The 17,846-nt window shown below is 56.4% G+C and overlaps 8 protein-coding genes across 8 annotated transcripts; 2 read left to right on the top strand and 6 right to left on the bottom strand.

The window, feature by feature from the left end:
* Positions 1-13: 13 nt before the first annotated feature.
* On the bottom strand, positions 14-2,001 carry ASPACDRAFT_125398 (uncharacterized protein). The gene has a single exon (XM_020196816.1). It carries the CDS (start codon positions 1,876-1,878, stop codon positions 166-168), a length of 1,713 nt encoding a protein of 570 aa, XP_020052983.1. The 5' UTR covers positions 1,879-2,001; the 3' UTR covers positions 14-165.
* A 491-nt stretch (positions 2,002-2,492) lies between these two features.
* On the top strand, positions 2,493-3,613 carry ASPACDRAFT_34539 (class I SAM-dependent methyltransferase; the record flags this gene model as incomplete). The annotated part of the gene is made up of 4 exons (XM_020200049.1): positions 2,493-2,568; positions 2,618-2,731; positions 2,787-3,312; positions 3,349-3,613. 4 exons carry the CDS (start codon positions 2,493-2,495, stop codon positions 3,611-3,613), a joined length of 981 nt encoding a protein of 326 aa, XP_020052984.1.
* A 321-nt stretch (positions 3,614-3,934) lies between these two features.
* On the bottom strand, positions 3,935-4,976 carry ASPACDRAFT_54505 (glycoside hydrolase family 43 protein; the record flags this gene model as incomplete). The annotated part of the gene is made up of 2 exons (XM_020202890.1): positions 3,935-4,557; positions 4,610-4,976. 2 exons carry the CDS (start codon positions 4,974-4,976, stop codon positions 3,935-3,937), a joined length of 990 nt encoding a protein of 329 aa, XP_020052985.1.
* A 1,183-nt stretch (positions 4,977-6,159) lies between these two features.
* ASPACDRAFT_125401 (putative isoamyl alcohol oxidase) lies at positions 6,160-8,081 on the bottom strand. Its single transcript, XM_020196817.1, has one exon. It carries the CDS (start codon positions 8,046-8,048, stop codon positions 6,354-6,356), a length of 1,695 nt encoding a protein of 564 aa, XP_020052986.1. The 5' UTR covers positions 8,049-8,081; the 3' UTR covers positions 6,160-6,353.
* Positions 8,082-9,525: 1,444 nt separating this feature from the next.
* On the top strand, positions 9,526-11,295 carry ASPACDRAFT_81310 (uncharacterized protein). The gene is made up of 5 exons (XM_020205844.1): positions 9,526-9,755; positions 9,818-9,885; positions 9,948-10,327; positions 10,377-10,441; positions 10,509-11,295. The coding sequence occupies exons 1-5, from the start codon at positions 9,560-9,562 to the stop codon at positions 10,895-10,897; spliced, it is 1,098 nt and encodes a 365-aa protein (XP_020052987.1). The 5' UTR covers positions 9,526-9,559; the 3' UTR covers positions 10,898-11,295.
* Positions 11,296-12,165: 870 nt separating this feature from the next.
* ASPACDRAFT_81311 (ankyrin repeat domain-containing protein) lies at positions 12,166-12,705 on the bottom strand. Its single transcript, XM_020205845.1, has one exon. It carries the CDS (start codon positions 12,696-12,698, stop codon positions 12,282-12,284), a length of 417 nt encoding a protein of 138 aa, XP_020052988.1. The 5' UTR covers positions 12,699-12,705; the 3' UTR covers positions 12,166-12,281.
* A 540-nt stretch (positions 12,706-13,245) lies between these two features.
* ASPACDRAFT_34183 (RTA1 domain-containing protein) lies at positions 13,246-14,472 on the bottom strand (the record flags this gene model as incomplete). Its single annotated transcript, XM_020200024.1, has 3 exons — positions 13,246-13,982; positions 14,048-14,183; positions 14,248-14,472. The coding sequence occupies 3 exons, from the start codon at positions 14,470-14,472 to the stop codon at positions 13,246-13,248; spliced, it is 1,098 nt and encodes a 365-aa protein (XP_020052989.1).
* Positions 14,473-15,169: 697 nt separating this feature from the next.
* On the bottom strand, positions 15,170-16,866 carry ASPACDRAFT_1906295 (sugar porter family MFS transporter). The gene is made up of 2 exons (XM_020198825.1): positions 16,380-16,866; positions 15,170-16,314 (listed from the first exon to the last, which is right to left on the bottom strand). Exons 1-2 carry the CDS (start codon positions 16,860-16,862, stop codon positions 15,178-15,180), a joined length of 1,620 nt encoding a protein of 539 aa, XP_020052990.1. The 5' UTR covers positions 16,863-16,866; the 3' UTR covers positions 15,170-15,177.
* Between the last annotated feature and the right edge of the window lie 980 nt (positions 16,867-17,846).

Consider the following 17,846-nt stretch of genomic DNA (forward strand, 5'->3'; position numbering starts at 1 on the left):
CCCCCCCTCCCCTCTCCCTCTTGAATAATCAGAACCACAAATACGGTACAGTGACATGGACACTGTTAGCCTTCAATTCCAATGTGAAGTACACATTAAACTAACATCTATACACACATCTTCGTGCAGCGATCCTCCACGCCACTATCATCCCTGCAACTGCACTCAGCAACTCTCCCCCCCACAGCACTTCGCATCCTGCAAAACCTCCAACCGACAGAAACACGAAGCCCGAATCGGAATATCCGCGCCAGCCAACGCCACATTCCTGGCCGGCTCGATCGCCTTCGCCTCCTCCGTCTTGCCCAACCTGACCAAACACTCATGATACCCATGCAACGCCCAGACATTGTTGGGGTGCCTGCGCGGGCGGATCAGCGACCCATCGAGCCCCAGATCGGCGCGGTACGTGCGGGCCGCCTCCTCAACCTCGCCCTGCTCCAGCTTCAGCGCGGCGTACGCGTGCCGCACGGGCTGCATCCACGCCCACGGCTCGCTGTAGGGCAGCCGGTCCTCGAGCTCGATCGCCTCCTGCAGCGCCGCGAAGGCGACCCCGTAGTTGCCGGCGCGGTACTCGATCTCCCCTGTCAGCATGGGGATGCCGACGGCCAGCATGTCGAGGGCTTTGCTGTTGTACGCCCGGCGGGTCGGCGGTACCCTTTCGCGGGCGGCGAGGAAGAGGGCCTGTTCGCTCCGGGCGGAGGGGATATCGTTGGTGGCGGCGTGGGCGAGCGCGCGGGCATAGTGTGTGGTGGCGGTGGTGATGGCGTACACGGCTTGGTCGGCGGGGAGTGGCATTTGCTTGAGTTCCTCCCACATGCCGAACCGGACCATTACGTGCAGCCGGATGGCGACAAAGTGCTCGATCCAGTCGGCCATTGGTGGGGATTGCGTGCGGAGTAGAGACTCCGGGATGCTGGCTTCCATCCGGGTGACGGCGTCCAGGGCCGTGCGCTTCTGACCCGCGAACATGGCGGCATAGACCAGGGAGTGGTAGTCGTGCAGACGATAGAAGGTGTAGAAGTTGTTGTGGCCGGCTTTGGCGGCGTAGCGGTCGTCGGCCAGGGTGGACCGGTAGTTGGACCGGATTGAGGCGCGCCAGTCCCCGATCAAGATGTCCAGATGCGTGGGCATGTGATGCATGTGTCCGGCGTCGGGAACGAGATCGCGCAGGTGGTCCGCAGCGTAAATGCCTTTCTCGGGGGTCGGAGACATCTCGATGAAGTGGATGTACAGGTGCAACAGGCCGGGGTGGCGGTAAGCCCCTGTTTGCGTGAGGGCGGTTTCGAGCACGGTCTGAACTTCTGTAGTTCGGGCTTTGGGGTTGGCCTTGCCGGTAAATAGGTCCCAAAGGGCCCAGGGGGTGACATTCATGAGGGCGTCAGCGTAGAGGGTGGCGATGTCGAGGTCGGAGCCGAATTGCTCGTACACAGGCTTCATCGCGTCGGCGTAGGTGCAGTTGACAGCGCCGTAGTCTTCCGGGCTCAAGGGAGTGTCGCAGGGGAACCGCTCGACGATAGCCCTGCAAAGACCTTGCTCGAGGGGGGTGGCGTTGCTGGATAGCTCCAGGGCCTTTTGGGATGCTTCGTGGCCGCGCTGGACGCAGGTGTGCAGGTCTTTGCGGTCAAAGCGTTCCCATGCTTTGTTGTAGTTGGGTCCGACGGCGTAGGCGAGACCCCAGTAGGCCATTGCAAAGGACGGATCATGCTGGATGGCTTGTTCAAAGCAGTGGACAGCTTCACCGTGGTGGAAGGAGTAGACCCAGACAAGGCCGCGGTTGAACCAGACGCGCGCATCCTCGCTGTTGGTGGTAACGGTGCGCGCATGAGTGCCCAGGTCGTAATAGTCAGCGCTGGCGGGGACAGGTTCGCGCGTCATTTCGGAAATTGGTGAGCTCAGAGACTGACTTTGGTGACTGTGAAGCCTGTAGAGGAGGATAACGATGCATTTAATAGCAGCAAACCCCCACTCGGTTCTGGTAAGGCGCGACGATAAGGCGGGGCGATAACCACTGCCAAAGACCGAGCAGACACCGATCGCATGCAGTCGCACGATTCGATTTTTGGCCTTGATGTGATCCTAAACTGGATCCTCTGGGTGGATTCGCATAAGACTTGGTCTACTAGGCTTTAGTCAAGCATCAATGCAATTTATCTCAAGTCAGCATTTATGAATCATCGTCTGGAGGAATCTTTACTCGGCGATTGATCGCAAGGCCAAGACCGAATACCAAACGCCGAGCCCAGTCCACCCACTCCGATTGGTCAACTCCCATCCTCCCTCCGGGTCTCGATGTGTCTTTTCTTATCGGGTCGCCGTTTAAATGGGTTCATGTCTGGATTTTCCCGAGTGCTTCTCCACCTTGATTGCTAGTTCAACTGACACTTTGTGTCACCGTCAGCTGCTTATACACTCACTCATCTTCTTCCCTCACTCTCCCTTCCAATCTTACACCCTGTCATCTTACCCCTCTCCACTACACCACCACAGAAATGACCCCCCCAACGACCCGACAATGGCTCGCATCCCTCCTCGAACCCGGTCAAATCCTGTCCATGGCCATGAAGAGTACGTCTGCGTCTTCCCCCTCTTATGCAAACCTCACTAACCACCCCAGGCTACCTGATTGTATGCCTCGAAGCCATCCTCGAAGGCCACATCCTAGCCCCTCTCCTCGAGACCCAGCGCCTGCGCGACGAAGCCTTCGGCCGGTTCTGGGTAGCATTTAGCGGTATCTCCCCCTCTTTCCCTAAACTCCGCACGTATGCAGTGCTAAACATTCACAGCACCACCCCAACCCACCCAACCCACCACAAAACCAGAGCCAACCCAGCAGCAACAATCGCAGCAATCAAACCAGGAACACCACGAAGACACGCCAGCAGAGATCCAAGGCTCCGCCGACCTCATCCCGCCCCTCCTTGCCACCGCGCGCGGCATCACCCTCGACCTCGGCCCCGGCACCGGCACGCAGATGCCCCACCTCCGCTCGCCGGCCATCACCGCCCTCTTCGGCGTCGAACCCTGCCATCATCTGCACGCGACCCTGCGCGCCCGCGCGGAAGCGGAAGGCGTCGGGGAGAAGTACACGATTCTCGGGTGTAGTGCTGCGCCGGAGCAGTTGGTTCCCGTGTTGCGGGAGCGGGGTTTAGTGGACGGAAGTGGGGCGGGGGGCGTCGATACCATCCTCTGCGTGCGGGTGCTGTGCTCGGTGCCGGATTTGGAGGGGACGGTGCGCGGGCTGTATTCGTTGCTCAAGCCGGGTGGGCGGGTGATTGTGGTCGAGCATGTGGTTAATTCGGGGTTTGGGGGGTTCGGGGGGAGGAAAGGTGAGGAGAAAGAAGGAAGGACGGGGTCGGTGGTGGCTCGGTTCGTGCAGGGGGTGTATGAGTTGTTGGGGTGGCGGTGGTTTGTTGGGGATTGTTGTTTGACGAGGGACACGGAGGGGGCGCTGAGGCGTGCGGCTGCGGAGGACGGCGGGTGGGGCAGGGTCGAGCTGCGGAGGTATTTTGGGGAGGGGGTTATGCCGTATGTTGCTGGGGTGTTGGTGAAGAAGGGGGGGGGACTGGGGGAAAATGAAAGGACGGTGGATGAGGGGCTGCGGCGGAGGTAAAGAAGTTTAATGTCTAATGTGCAGACTCATACTAGCAATATGGTTGAAGTGCAGTTGTCACGTCAGGTCAGGTCAAGTGGGAAGAATTATGGTTAGCCTCACTGCTGGTGATCTGGTCTAGAGGAAACCAAAACATTGTCGACTAGAGGGAAGCACTGGTTTTACACCCACAGACTGGGCCACTTTGCCCATACATCCGGAGTACATGAACTATGCATTGATGTACTGTACAAGAGTAGCTATCATCAGACATAATTGCATTTCACATCTAGCCAGCTGATCTCAGACCACTGGACAGACCCCGGCAAACGATCTGCATACCTACTCGCTCGGCTCACTAAACACAGTACTAAACGCCGCCGGCGTCTCAAACACAGGCTTCCCCCCACTCACCCCCAACGGCTGCACCATCGTATACCGCGTATCATCGCACGCCCCGGCACTGCTATTCGACGCGTGGTACGCAATCCACGTTTCTGTAGCATCGGGGCTCTGGAAGAAGCTGTTGTGGCCGGTGCCGTAGTTACCGTTGGCCGAGGACAGCGCACAGCTATCGCCCTTGGTCCAGGCGCTGCTAGAGGTGGGATCAGTCGTGCCGTCCCAGGTCAACAGGGCGACGCAATAGTACGGGGTCCAGCAGTACGAGGCCGAGTAGGCCAGGTAGGTGGTGCCGGAGATGTAGAGGGCGGCGGGCCCCTCGTTGACGGGGGTGCCGTGGATCTCGAAGCTCTCGGTCGGTTCGGAGATGACGCTGATGCTGCCGGTGAGGCTGACGTAGTCGTCGCCCAGTTTCTGGATGCAGAGGGACTGGTAGGTCACGCCGTGGAAGCAGGAGAAGACGAGGTAGTTGCCGTAGGCGTTGGTGCGGAGGACGGTCGCGTCGATGGACCATTCGGTCGTCAGCTGGCCGGTGTAGGTGTACTCGTCCCAGGGGGTGGAGCCACCTGCAATTACTGTTAGTGGGGAGTTTCAATGGAGGAGTGGTGGGCTGCTTACCCGTGAGGACGTGGAGACGCTGGCCGTCCAGGTCGGTCGTCTCCCCTGCGGTGTAGTAGATGTACCACTTGCCACCCAGGTAGTGAACCTCCGGAGCCCAGACGTTACAGCAGCGGCCGGCGGTGGAGGTGGAGTAGACGACCTTCTTTTCGGCGGTCTTGAGGCCGTCGATGGTAGTGGCCCGGCTGATCTCGAGGTCCGTCCAGGTGGTGGTCATCAGATAGTAGTATCCACCGGTGTACACCAAGAAGGGGTCGGAGCCCCCAGGGTTACGGATCGGGTTCGTATAGGCCCCGGCTGTAGGCAGGAGAGCCCACAACCCGAGCAGGGCCGTCAACAGGCGGGTGATTATCGATTGAAGCTCCATCTTGGTCGCCTGGAGTCTGCAGCTACGACTTTTTTGTTCCCGACTATTGCAGCTGTTTATATAGACAGCATTGTGGTCGCCAAGATTCACCCCACGGGGATTGAGTTGCAAAGATGTCCATCGTCGATGTCTCCCACCGGAGAGATACCCTTCGTAGTATCATGTTGATCGGATGCTGAATGCGGGGGGGTTTACTCACGGCAGTGCCGAGGCTTGGCGAAGGGTAATTCCACCACTCCCGCTGCCATGCCGAGCCTGCTTGTAGGCAATCCGAGAGAGTCGGCTAATTCTGAGGATTCAATTAACCACATTGCATTAAGCGCGGGGATGTTCATATCTGCAACAACAGCCGCCAGTCGTCGGGTTTTCATGTGCTATGACGTTCTGCATCGGAGGGTCGAGCAACACTGCCTTGGATGGTGAGCATCATATGAGTAGGATGCACCCTGACCCAGATGATATCGATCATACCATATCAATTCAGGCAGGAAATGTTCAACCACCCTCCAGTCAGCCTCAAATCAAATATTGGATTAAATATGCAAGTAGCGTTATTCAAGCTTGAGATACACAAAACAGTCAAACTTGAAGGCTGCCGTATCTTGTGTGTAAGGATGATCTAGCCGTGGGAGTGTGTCGATATATTTCCATCCGCAGTTCACAAAGAGCAGGCATCTGGAAGTAATTCTTCTTAACAACTATTGCCTTATCTACTGATGTCGATGCGGTAGTACAGTCAAACAACACTGGATTCAATCTACATGTTGTTGTGTTAAGTAGTCGATAGGAAGCAAAAGATTATGTGTAGCACAGTTGCACAAAACAATGTCTCAGCCTAGAGGAGAGCCTCGAAGAAATTACCTAACAGAGTCCAGGACTCAGGGCCGGGAAGTGCAAAGCCGACCGGAGCCGGGATCGGACCCTTTCAGGACTTCTCAGATACGCTAGGCCCGATCTAGCACGCATCGTCCGGTTCCATGGAAACAGTGAGCCACGCCGATCTTTACGCTTTTGATGACAGCGGCTGCAAAAATGACAAACAGCTCCACCGCCCTCCGACGAACCGACCGATTCCGTGCTAGTTGGTCAACTGGCGGCTAACGCCACTCTAATGAGCACTACAGCCACGCACAAGTACTTTATGCATCAATCATTCGTACAGCGCAGGAAAGAGTAGGTTCTAGTAAAGGGTTGAGACCATCTCATTATTCACACTATCGACATGTCCTGAACTCATTAACAAACATTAAGTCTATTCGGTATTACACATATTCTATCCGCGCTGCGAAAGAGTGACCTGCGCCCGCACTCCGCGAGGAGAAATACGGGCGACCGAAAACAGCATCTAACAATCTATCTGTCTTTTCTGGAAGAGGCTCACTGAAACGCAGCAAAGCAGGTGCTGTTGGCCTGGCTCTCCTGCCAGCCAATGCACTTCCAGCAGCTCAACAACCCGGAGGGATCGTACTTGTGCTTGATGGCCAGCAGCTTGTCGTAGTTCTCCGTGCCCCACCAGGCCTCGCGCCAGTCCTCGGTGAACGGGTTGGCCTCGTTGCTGTAGGCGCCGCTGCCGGGTGTGATGCGCTCCAGCGTGGCCGTCATGTTCTGCAGGGTGGCGATCTTGGCCTCGCGGGTCGCGAGGGTGCTGTTCCACGCCCACGCGCTGCCGGAGCCCAGCTCCCACACGGCCTGGCGCCAGGCCGGGGTCGCGCTGGTCGACCCCTCCGTGTAGTTGTACAGCACCGGGCCCACCACGGGGATGTAGGGGGTCTGCCCGTTCTGCTGGATCAGCTTGAAGAAGTCCATCAGGTTCTCACGGCCCTCCGCCGTTTCGAACACCGCGCGCGGCACGAGACGGCTGCCCGCGAAGTGCGTCACGCCCACGCTGACCGCCTCCGAGGTCACATACTTCGTGTAGAAGTCGTACCACGAGGCGAAGTGCTCGACCACGGCCGAACCGCCCTGGGCCTTGGCGTAGGCGATCACCGAGGCGAGGGACCGCTGGGCCTGCGCCACGGTCATCAATGGGGAGACGTTGATCAGGGTGCTGCCGGTGATGTGGCCGCCCCAGCCCTCCTCGGCCCAGCGCAGGGTGCTGTTGACGATGATGTCCATCCAGGGGAGCACGTTGGTCGAGTTGCTGGTGAACTTGACGATGGCCGCCGTGAATCCGAAGCGAGGCTCCACGCGGTGGGTGCTCTCGAGCACCACACCAAAGGTACCACCACCACCGCCACGGAGGGCCCAGAAGAGGTCCTGGTTCTGGCACTCGTTGGCAATGCGCAGGTTGCCGTCGGGGGTCACGACCTTGTACTGCACGACGCGGTCGACACCCAGACCGTAGACGGGGGAGAGTACGGAGTGGCCGCCCATCTGCACCCAACCGCCGGACAGACCGACCGTGGGGGAGTAACCACCCAGGATGGTGACGTTGTGGTCATGGGCGAAGGCGTAGGCCTCATCGAAGTTGACACCGGCACCGGCAGTAATGGCGTTGTAGGTGGTGTTGGCGGGGCAGCCCTTGGGGACGAAGGTCGCTTGATAGCTCATGTCCTGCAGGTTACGGGTCCACAGCTGTAGAGTGCCCTTGCCACTGCTCCGGCCCAGGTAGTCATGGCCGCTGTTCTTGATGGCGACGCGCACGCCGGAGCAGCGCGAGTACTCGAGGGCGGCGCTCACGTCGGTGGCATCGTGGACCTCGAGGTAGTAGGAGGGCATGTTGCCCTGGCGGCAGTCGGTGCCATTGAAGGCCAGCGGGTCGGTGGGATCGCTGCTGTCCAGGACGCACTGATCCTGGGGGTTGGACGAGCACATCTCATCCTGGTAGTTCATGTACCCATTGGGGGTGTTGGTGCGGAAGTAGGGGTCGCTGTAGTTGGCCTGGATGGTGGCGCAGGCGGCATCGTTGGGGGTGACGGGGTGGCCATTGTAGCTGGAGAAGCAGGGGAGGGAGAAGGGCGTGAGAGGCTGGACACGACCACCGACAGTCGTATTCAGCGCACTCAGGCTGCAGTTGCTGCAGCTCGCAGAGGCCAGGCCCAAAAATTGGACGGCCAATGCGGCATACGACATCTTGTACCCCGAAGACGCCATCTTTTTTTTTTTCTTGTCCTCTGCCACGCGAGAATGAGACAATCGAGAATGAAGATGGGGAATGGTTTGGGTTGAGGGAGAAAAAAATTGGGCAATCCCCCCGACGATCCCGCGTCAATTTATTTCTCGCAAAGGGACCCAATTGCACGGCAATGCAAGGGAAGAAAAAAAATATGAAAGTCGGGTAACGGCACGTTCCGCACGAGGTCTGGCTGGTCAGTGTTTCTCCCGATCGCGTAGGATGGCGCAGACTATTGAATTGCACGACTCAGGAAGTGGAGGAATACTGGGGACTGGTAAGGATGAGATTGTTGCAACAGAATCCGACCTCCGACTGGGTTCGAGGCTACTGAGGGAGCCAGAGGCCGTGAACAGAGAGAGAAACAGGGAGGCACCAGGAGATGCTAGACTAGCTCCACCACTTCAGAACGATGACCCACAGTGGACTCCACCGACTTCTAGTCTTGCCTGTCTTCTCCAGCGGGTTTGTTTAAGGTTTCGAACGGTGATTCGTGGCGTGGGCTTCGTTGGGCGCCACCACGCTTAACTGTCTTTAGGGCTCGGCCGTCCTCCGAAAGGCCAGTCTCCGCAATCGACTGATATAGCCACTATACTAGACTGCCTCTATAGCCTCGGACTTGCATGCCTTTGCAGTCAAGTGGGAATCCTGCCAGCCAACCGGTGTCTCAGATAGATCATCCCACGCACACAGCTTCCCACTTGTTGCCCTGGTGCAGATGGTTCCTGCAAGGAAGACTGCCTCTCCTGCCCCCTGAAAGGCACCGCATCCCTGTCTAGCCACGACTACCACGACTGCCACGCGATCATTCCACCCCTTCTAGACTACGATGCTGCATGACGATCTTAAGCATCCCCAGACTCTATAAGACTCACGTTCCTGGGGATGAAGAATCGTGCGGATCAGCACTGCAGAACTAAACGAGAAGACTGGGGAAACCCAGAGCTCCAGGGCAGCACGGCTTGATCGATCACCTCAAAACACGGTTCAGGTCTCGTAGAAGACATAGAAAATCTTAAACTCCGCCCCGGGAGGAACTCTCACAAGCTTAACACAGCGACAGCCATGGAAAGGAATTCAATAGTTGAAGAATAGAGAGCCCATTCGGACCCTCCCTTGCGAGCGGTGCGTGGCCCAAAGGAAATCCATGACAAATCAGCGTGCATTTCCCCTTCCCCCTCTCTCCCTCCCTCTCTTCCTCCGGTCGGAGAGTCAGCTTTGTGTGCCAGAAACCAAAGAGTCCAAGACCCAAACCTGTCCGTTAAGGTTTGGTGGCGACGCCAGCACAGTTCTAATAATCTAAGAATATTAATTAAGGTCACCGAGCGATCCTCAAAGGGGAACAGCCCAATTCACTTTAAACTTCCCCTCCGCCAAAAATTTCCCACGATTTTCCTTACATGGAACTGTGCTGTGCCCGGTCGTCGTCCATCATCTCGAAGGGCTGACTCGCATCATTTGGCAACGCAGAATGACTTGGGAAGAGAATAGATACTGGAAAAATGCGTTGACTATCGTCCCCATCGTGGGAGCTGCCTTCGCGACTATCACCTATGCCCTGCGCCTGTACTCGCGGCGGTATACCACCGCTGGGTTGAAGTTGGAGGATTGGCTGATGGGCGTCGGGTTGATTCTGTCTTACTGCGCGACTGCCTTCGTGGTGGATAGTGAGTTTGCCTGTGTGCTGAGGGAGTCTTGGGATGAATTGCTGATACGGGGGATGTTGCAGCTGCCTTCAACGGGGTTGGAATCCCTGTCGCGTCCCTCCCTGCCAAGGAGCGTCATCGGATTCAATTTGTATGTTCACGAGTCTGCCTGCAACAACCATCTGTGACTTTTCCTAACCGATGCACCCACAGGGATCATGGATGATTCAGAAATTCTGGGCGCCGTCCGCCGCGTTCATCAAGATCAGCATCGTCGTGTTTCTGCGACGCTTGCTCGGCACTCTGCGCACGTACACCATCGTCTCCAATGGATTGATTATCTTCATCGCCTGCTGGGCCGTCACGGCCCTGCTGGTGAATATCTTCCAGTGCATTCCGGTCCAGTACTACTACGATAAAACGTTGAACGGTCACTGCATGGCGGGCCAGCGGGCGTTCTTCCAGGCCATGGGCTCGATCGCCCTCGTCGAGGATGTGATCATTCTGTTCCTTCCTGCGCCGGTGGTCTGGGGTCTTCAAATTACTACGCGACAGAAGATCGCCTTGACCATGGTCTTTTCTTTGGGTGGATTGTGAGTTTACTTTCACTTGGCGAGGAAACCTCCAACTAATCGTGCTTAGGGTCTGTATCTTCAGCTTGATGCGACTAATTGAATTCCGCAAGTTCATCACCACCGATCTTGCCTGTAAGCCGACCTTTTTTACCCTACGTTTGGCTTGATGTTCAAGAGAAAGGTTCTAATTCTCACACAGCATCGAGTGCCAAAGAATCCCTCTGGACATGCCTGGAACTCGACATCGCGATCATCTGCGGCTGCCTGCCGCTGTTGAAGCCCTTGCTGCAGGGCTTCCTGGGCAAGGTCAAGTCCGGGGTGTCGAAGGGCCGGTCGCACCCTTCCTCCGGCACGAAGCTGTACGGCTACCCGACGAGCAACACCCACCACGACGGGTTCCTGCAGATCAACGACCTGCATGGGTCGCAGCTCTCCAAGGGAGCGAATGTGGCCGCCAGCGCCAGTCGCAACAGCTCCGATGTCGAGTTGCAGGGCATTGCGGTGCACACCGTCATCGAGCAGGACGTGGATGACCATCCGCAGTTGTCCTCGTCGGAGATAGTGTCGAACCACGGGTGGCCGCGATGAGCCAGCCCACCCTCCATGACGCACGCGATAATGCGACCACTCTGCCGTGCGAGACAACAGCAATTTCCTGTGCTGGTATCTGGGGTCTGGACCGTATCAGGTGATGTGCGTACTGTGCCTGTGCTTGTGCTCAGCCCGTCGTTTCCGCCCAGGACCACCACCAGTTGGTGGACACTGCTCACCCCCGAGAGTGTCCACATCCACTCCTTCACTTTATGAACACCGCCCTTCCCTAGCATCCAATTTAATGTCGATGATACCCCTTTAGAATTATACTTGTCTTCTACCGTTCCGTGTCTTCTGATCCTTCAATCCCTCGTAAAATTAATCTGCCAGAATCCTGCACAATCAAACTCTGCACTATGCGACACAAGGATCCGAGAAAAAAAGGACGGGCCAAATAAACCCCCAAGCCGCCGCTAGTCTCACTCCAAAAGATTTTTTTATTTTATTTTTCTCCTCTATTTTGGCGAAGGTGCTCATGATGTCACGACACAGCGATCCCGGCTCCCCCGGCAGCAGAACAAAGAGAGACGCACGCAATCGATCGCCAGCCCGGGGTTGCTCCAGCCTTTTGTAGGCAGTCGTTCCATGGTTCATTTGCCCGTGGTCAGACCAGAGTCTATTGTGGCAGGCAGCCGTGGAACGGGGGATTGTCCGGGGAAAAGTTCTCTCCCGGTGGGGCGGTGGTTTCATGCCGCAACAGGTTCGGATAACTTGTGTCTGGTCTCTTACATGCTGAGCCGTGGGATGGGCTGTTTGAGGGAGTGCTGATCGGAGGTCTTTGAATAGCTGAAACTGTTGCCCTGCTGTGTTGATTTTGTAGGCATACATCAAGGGAAAGTAATTAATTAATGCACATGGTGAATTGATTTTGTTGCATTGGGCCGGCGACCGGAGCAGCTGAATTGGGAGAGGATCGGCATGCTGAGCAATTGAGTTTCTTGGTTCCGATTTATGCCCGAGCCGACGGGATCCACCCGCACCCAAAGAGAAATAAGGATCTCCAAGGCTGCAACAGAGGGAATCGAACCCCAACTGTCGTGTGTGGGAGGCTCAAGGCTGCTTGTGTGATGTGCCCTCTGGAGAAGCACTTGATATAGTGTACATCCTGACGCAGACTGATGTCTTGACACAGGACCGAAACAGAAAGTCAGAATGCTACTGTACTGTAGTCGAACACTAAAAAGTCTAAGGCACACCAGGACTTCCCCAGTGCTGTTCATTCATCCTTGCAGCAACCAGATCGGTCAATCGGTCATACGCATATCGCTCCGCAACCTCGTCCGCGACCCCTTGGAGCTCTCGAATCAAATCCTCATCGTCAGTGCACCCAAAGGGATACTGCCTCGTCAGCAATTCGACCATATAGTTATGGCCCGCCTCACAGGCTGAATCGATAGCTCGGAGTATATGATCCTTCTTGGTTTCGGGCGGACACTGCATCTTTCTCCAAGAGCAGCCGCACGAATTCCATTTGGCCATGATCTGCCGCATGTCGTAGGGGAGGATACTCGCAGCAGCTATACTCATCCGAGTACGGGTCCGCGCCCTTTTCAAGGAGCAGTTGGACAAACGCCGTGCTATGCTGGCTGATGGCTTCCATCAGCGGCGACGACTCCTGGCCTTCCTCGATCATCGCACCCCTCTCCAACAACAGCAACACCGACGACTCATCACCTCTCTCGGCAGCATAGCTGATTGGCGTCCGCCCGTTCAGGTCCGCGGCATTTGGATCGGCTCCTGCATCTAAGAGCAGAGCCACGACCGATTCGCACGATGCACAGAGGAGCGCCGTCATGTCTTCCTCATTCTTTCTGTTGACGTGGACGCCCTTGCCCAACATGATGCGAACAACCTCGGAATGGTCCCTCTCGGCGGCCAGCATGAGCGGAGTCCAGCCATCTTTATCCACGGGATCGGATTCAGCACCCACGTCTAGTAGGGCTTCTACAACATTCACCAAACCATAGCTTGCAGCCCACGCGAGCGCGGTCATACCGCTTTCGTCCCGAGTATTCGCATCCGCTCCCTGCTCCACCAGCAACAGCGCATCCTCCTCACGCTCGTTTAGGATGGCCCAGATCAAGATCTCGCCGTCCTGCGGATCGTCGAGATTAAACACAGGCGTGACAGTCTTGTACAATTCCCGCAAGTCGGCCAGCTTCGCGGCAGGAGGACGTGCAGCCAATTCATCACTGAATTCTTGGATCGACATTCCGCGAAGGAGCTGAACAGACACGCGATATGAGACTGAAGTTTCCTGAGCATATTTGCGAATCAACAAGTAGCAATTCGTAGAAAGTCTATACCAGCATAAAACACAATCCGTACAACATGAGCCAGCCCTAACCCCTCACCCCAGCACTACCCCCCTCCAGCACCCCCAACTCCTCAAACGACTCCCCGGCGCCATCCCCTAGCTTCCTCCTCATCCTCACCTCCCGCTTCCGTTCCTTCCTCTCCCGCTTCAAAGCCTTCTTCTCCCTCCGACTCAATCGCGGAAACTCCGATCCCTCCCCGCGGAGCACCTGCCCGGGATGCACGACATTCAACCCGACCAGCGCGACGAACATGGGCACCGCATCGAACACATACTCGTACCACTCGTGCGTCAGCACGGGGTTGTTCACGTCCGTGCCCCGCGCGTACTGCGCCAGCCGGAACACGATCCGCACCGTGATCAGCCCCAGCGCCAGGTACATCACGGCCAGCAGTTTCTTCCACGTCGGTCGGAACGGTCCCCCGGCCGCGCGGTATACGCGCTCCGCGTCCAGGGTGCCGTCGCGCTCCATGGAGAGCAGCTTCCGGTGGAGATGGATGGTTAGTCCTGTGAAAATCAGGACGAAGAACTCCTGCATCCCGATCCCACCCATGTAGATGTGCAGGCCCCGCATTGTCGTGCTTTGTGGTTGGTCCTCGCCTGTCGTCATGAAGGCGCCCGCGAGCTGGACGAGGAAGGCGACGATGTCCAGCCAGACGAAGAGGCGGGCGTAGTGAGTTGAGGTGAGGTGGGCGAGGCGGCGGGTTGGGAGGAAGAAATGGATGAGTCGGCCCAGGGTCATGTACAGGTACGCGTTTATCCCTTTTGCGTTGCTCGGTTAGTGGATGGGACTGGGTGGATGGTGGGGTAGAGAGGGCAGTGCTCACAAATCGGTGCTAGGAGAAAGAAGATCGTGTACAGCGTGTCATAGATGTCGCTGTTTTGTTTACGCGTGAGGAGGGCGCGGAAAATGAAGGCTAGGAGCTCCCAAAGAGCACCCATAATCACTACCCAGGCGTATCTCTGGGGGGGTTGTTAGCATGGTGGCTGGGCGGAGACAGGAATCTGCAGGGAGCGGGCCGGCTACCTTCTTGTAGATAACGGCTTGTACGAGGTGGCAGATGGTGGTGAAGCCGAACAAGACACAGAAGAGTACGGCAGCTGCAAATGACGGCACGTACATTAAGATTGCGTCGCAGGCTTCAGGCGGCAGATAGCCGTTTTTGCCAGGCTGGGGGTGGGTGCATGTTTCGGTGGAGGTCGCGGAGGTTAGGGCACTGGTGGCCGTGGCAATGAATGTGGTTGTGCTCATTGATGTGATAATGGTTAATTGCTTGACTACTCTCTTCTCGACGGCTATTACCTCTTATATATCCCCCTGTTTTCTTCGAGGTTTTATCCAGGATGAGGCTCATCCAGGCAGCCTTGATCCTTTGTTGTAAATATAGATGTTGCATTCAGCCCGATCTTAGGGCGGCGATCCTGGGAGTATACGAGCAGCAGCAGACACCTTCATTGGCCGGCTCGCGTGCGCTAGCCCCATCTGGGACTAGTACATAATCTGCCTGGACCCTCAGGCCAACGTTCGATCGACAGACGCTCGGGCCAATCCACATCGGCCGTTGTGTGAAGCTGACGTGCTGTCAAATTTCAGGCTGCTGGATTTCATGCTGCAGCTATGCACAAGATTTTTCACTCAATTGGCACACACTACTGGCATCTTGCTTCTCTGGTAATGTGGTAGCCTGGAGGCTCAGACTAGAACGGGGTCCAGGATGTTGTGTTGTGGCAGAGGTTGACTACTCATTTGACAGCCACCTCCTACAACTTCAGGATACAAGCACGTTTACAATTAACCAGTCTCTTTCCGAAACACGCCCACTTTGTGATTATGCATGCTTGAAGAATTGGTGAGCATCATCAAGTCTGGGATCGGCAGTCGAGAGGTATCCCGAAAAGTTTGATGTTTTTATGTGATGTTTTCTCTAACTACCTAGTATACTCAACTTCTATTAAGTCAGACCTCAGAGCTTGCTCCACTAAAGCCCACTTTTAAAGCAGCCTCTCGCTTGATTTCATTCTCCTCGAGACTACCACCATCCCCAAACATCTCGTCGATCTGCTCCAGCGTCTTCCCGCTCGTCTCAGGCACGAGCAAGAACGCCCACACCCCCGCAAGAATACAAAATGCCGCAAAGAAGATGTAGGTCCCGTACGTGATATTCGATATCATCGCTGGTGTCACGATCCCCACCACGAAGTTCGATAGCCAGTTGACACAGGTCGACAGCGCAACGCCCTTGGACCGCAGGGCCGTCGGGAAGACCTCGGACGGCAGAGCCCAGCCAAGGGGCGAGTAGGTGTTTCCATAAATGAGCATGAACAGGAAGGCCATCGCCACGCAGGCCCACCCCGCCGACTCGTTGGACCAGCCCGGCCCATAGACCGCCGTCAGGGCCGCGATGACAATGTAGCAGACGCCCATGCCGAAGCCCCCGAAAATCGCTAGCGGCCGCCGACCGATCTTGTCGATGGTCACGAAACAGACCAGCACGGTGACGAGCTGCAGACAATCGAAGACCCCGGATAGGATCAATGACATCTCGCCGGTCTGGCCGATTGTCGTCATGAGCGTCGGGGCGTAGTATACAAAAGCGTTGACTCCGCTGAATTGTTGGAAGAATCCCGCTCCGACGCCGACGGCGGTGCGTTTCCATGTGCGCCGGCTGAACAAGCTCATCCATAGGGCCGCTTCTCGCTTGAAGCCGGTTACACCGGGACGCAGGCGTTCTTCCATGAGCTTCTGGATCCGAATCTCCGTCATGATGGCTTGGAATTCCGCCTGGACCTTCGTGTCGGTCGTAGGCAGGCCGCGCAGCTTACTGATACTCTTCAGGCAGTCCTCGGGACGGTCAACCAGAGCCAGCCACCGCGGGGAGTAGGGAAAGAAATGGATGCCAACTCCGAGCAGCGTGGCGCTGACCATCTGCAGCCCAAAGGGGACACGGAACGAGGCCTCGCTGTCCACCAGTCTCATCCCGAATGTGATCCAATATGCAATGACTGAGCCCGAAACGAGGCAGATGGATTCTAGCACCAACAGGGTTCCTCGTAGGTTTGGCGGCGAGATCTCTGAGATATACAGCGGTGCGCCCTGAGTGGCCAAACTGAGTTAGCAATCAGATGTATAGGGTACCAAGATTCTCATCAAGTACGTACCATGGCTAGCGTACCAACTCCAATCCCACCAATAGCTCTCCCTGCGACTAACATCCCGTAGCTTTGGGCGGACGTCTGGATGATCGCCCCGATGTCGAAAATCACCACGACGACTGTCAACGCCCACTTGCGGGAGATCTTATCCGCCATGTACGGCATGAAGATACAGCCCACAAAGGCGCCGAGGAGCAACATGCCAGTCATAAAGCCCTTACCGAACTCGCTCGCTGATCCCGGAATGGCCGCGTGGAATTGCGGCATGACGTTGATCACCGAGATGACACCCTGGTCATATCCGAAGCTGAATCCGCCCAGCGAGGCAAGGAAAGCGGCTCCGAGGATATAGCCTGAGCTGAAGAGCCCTCGAATGCCGTCTGGGCCGTAGGAAGGTTCCTCTACGGTGAGGGCGTCGACATCAAGGATGGTGCCCTGTTCATCGTGCTCCACCGTTGTGGAGTCGTCTCCCTTGGCTCGTGGCTGCATTGAGTCCTTTGAGTGATAATTCATGCCGGTTGTGATAATGGCCTGATTTCATCTCGGAGGTTGAAGAGGGCAGGAGTATGGTTACTTTAAGTAACCCCGTGGGGGTGGGGGGAAACCAGTTCCTATCTTGCTGGGGTTACCCCGGGCCTGCCCGACATTCTCCAGACGGGTTACCACGGGGGGCCTGCCACGCCAATCAGATATGCAAGACCGTGGTCGGGTTCAATGACGATGTCAACACGGCCCGTCGGACATCTCACTTGGGCGCTGACCTCGGGCTACTGGGCGTGGGGGTTAGCCCCGTCTCCATCCAGTTTGGGGGTGCATACTGTGCATACTGGAAGATTCTTGGTCCGACTGGAGGATTCTTGATCCGACTAGCAGCCGGGTGAGCGGAGTATGGATCTATATTCTACAGGGCAAATGTATGGGCGTGGATGCACGTATCACGAACGATGATAGTTGCACCACGTCATCTGCGTCGTGTAGCCCCCTACAAGAGGCTTTGTGGATGCTCATAGATAGAACCAGACAGAAGGTATTATTAAGTAGTAGTACACGGCAACTTAACAGCTTCTCCCACCGTTGTGAACCAGTTTGGAAGCATCGGGTTGTCGTTTCCCTTGCCTCACCGCTGTGGCCAACAAAACGGTTAGAGTTTCGTCTGCTGCTCCATCCTTTCCTATCAGGATAGGTGAGATACAGGACTGGCAGGGCTTTCGTATTCACCATATGCACCAGACAAATGACCTTGGACGCACGAGGAAATGACGTTCGCCTCTTGTGCTTCGTGTGGATTTGTGGAGTCTCCGCTTGTCATTGAGGGTGAACCTTGTGGGCTTGTCTGTGAGAAGATATACATCTGCTCCTCCGGAGTATTGCATAGTCGTTTCAAACCATGGGCAGGCTTGTGTTCTGTGCCCAAATGACATCGGGTCGGAGCAATCTGACATCGGAGATAATGAAGTGATGGCAGTGTTTGGC

Source organism: Aspergillus aculeatus, assembly GCF_001890905.1.
Source record: "Aspergillus aculeatus ATCC 16872 unplaced genomic scaffold ASPACscaffold_16, whole genome shotgun sequence".
In the NCBI taxonomy this organism is placed as follows: Eukaryota; Fungi; Ascomycota; class Eurotiomycetes; order Eurotiales; family Aspergillaceae; genus Aspergillus; species Aspergillus aculeatus.

What these genes read in the sequence shown, in the direction of transcription:
- ASPACDRAFT_125398 (XM_020196816.1), bottom strand. Translation starts at nt 1,878, where the DNA reads ATGACGCGCGAACCTGTCCCCGCCAGCGCTGACTATTACGACCTGGGC.
- ASPACDRAFT_125401 (XM_020196817.1), bottom strand. Translation starts at nt 8,048, where the DNA reads ATGTCGTATGCCGCATTGGCCGTCCAATTTTTGGGCCTGGCCTCTGCG.
- ASPACDRAFT_81310 (XM_020205844.1), top strand. Translation starts at nt 9,560, where the DNA reads ATGACTTGGGAAGAGAATAGATACTGGAAAAATGCGTTGACTATCGTC. An exon ending in GTCTTTTCTTTGGGTGGATT is followed by an intron (nt 10,328 to 10,376) that starts GTGAGTTTACTT and finishes AATCGTGCTTAG; the next exon opens with GGTCTGTATCTTCAGCTTGA. An exon ending in CATCACCACCGATCTTGCCT is followed by an intron (nt 10,442 to 10,508) that starts GTAAGCCGACCT and finishes ATTCTCACACAG; the next exon opens with CATCGAGTGCCAAAGAATCC.
- ASPACDRAFT_81311 (XM_020205845.1), bottom strand. Translation starts at nt 12,698, where the DNA reads ATGACGGCGCTCCTCTGTGCATCGTGCGAATCGGTCGTGGCTCTGCTC.
- ASPACDRAFT_1906295 (XM_020198825.1), bottom strand. Translation starts at nt 16,862, where the DNA reads ATGCAGCCACGAGCCAAGGGAGACGACTCCACAACGGTGGAGCACGAT. An exon ending in GAGTTGGTACGCTAGCCATG is followed by an intron (nt 16,315 to 16,379) that starts GTACGTACTTGA and finishes TTGGCCACTCAG; the next exon opens with GGCGCACCGCTGTATATCTC.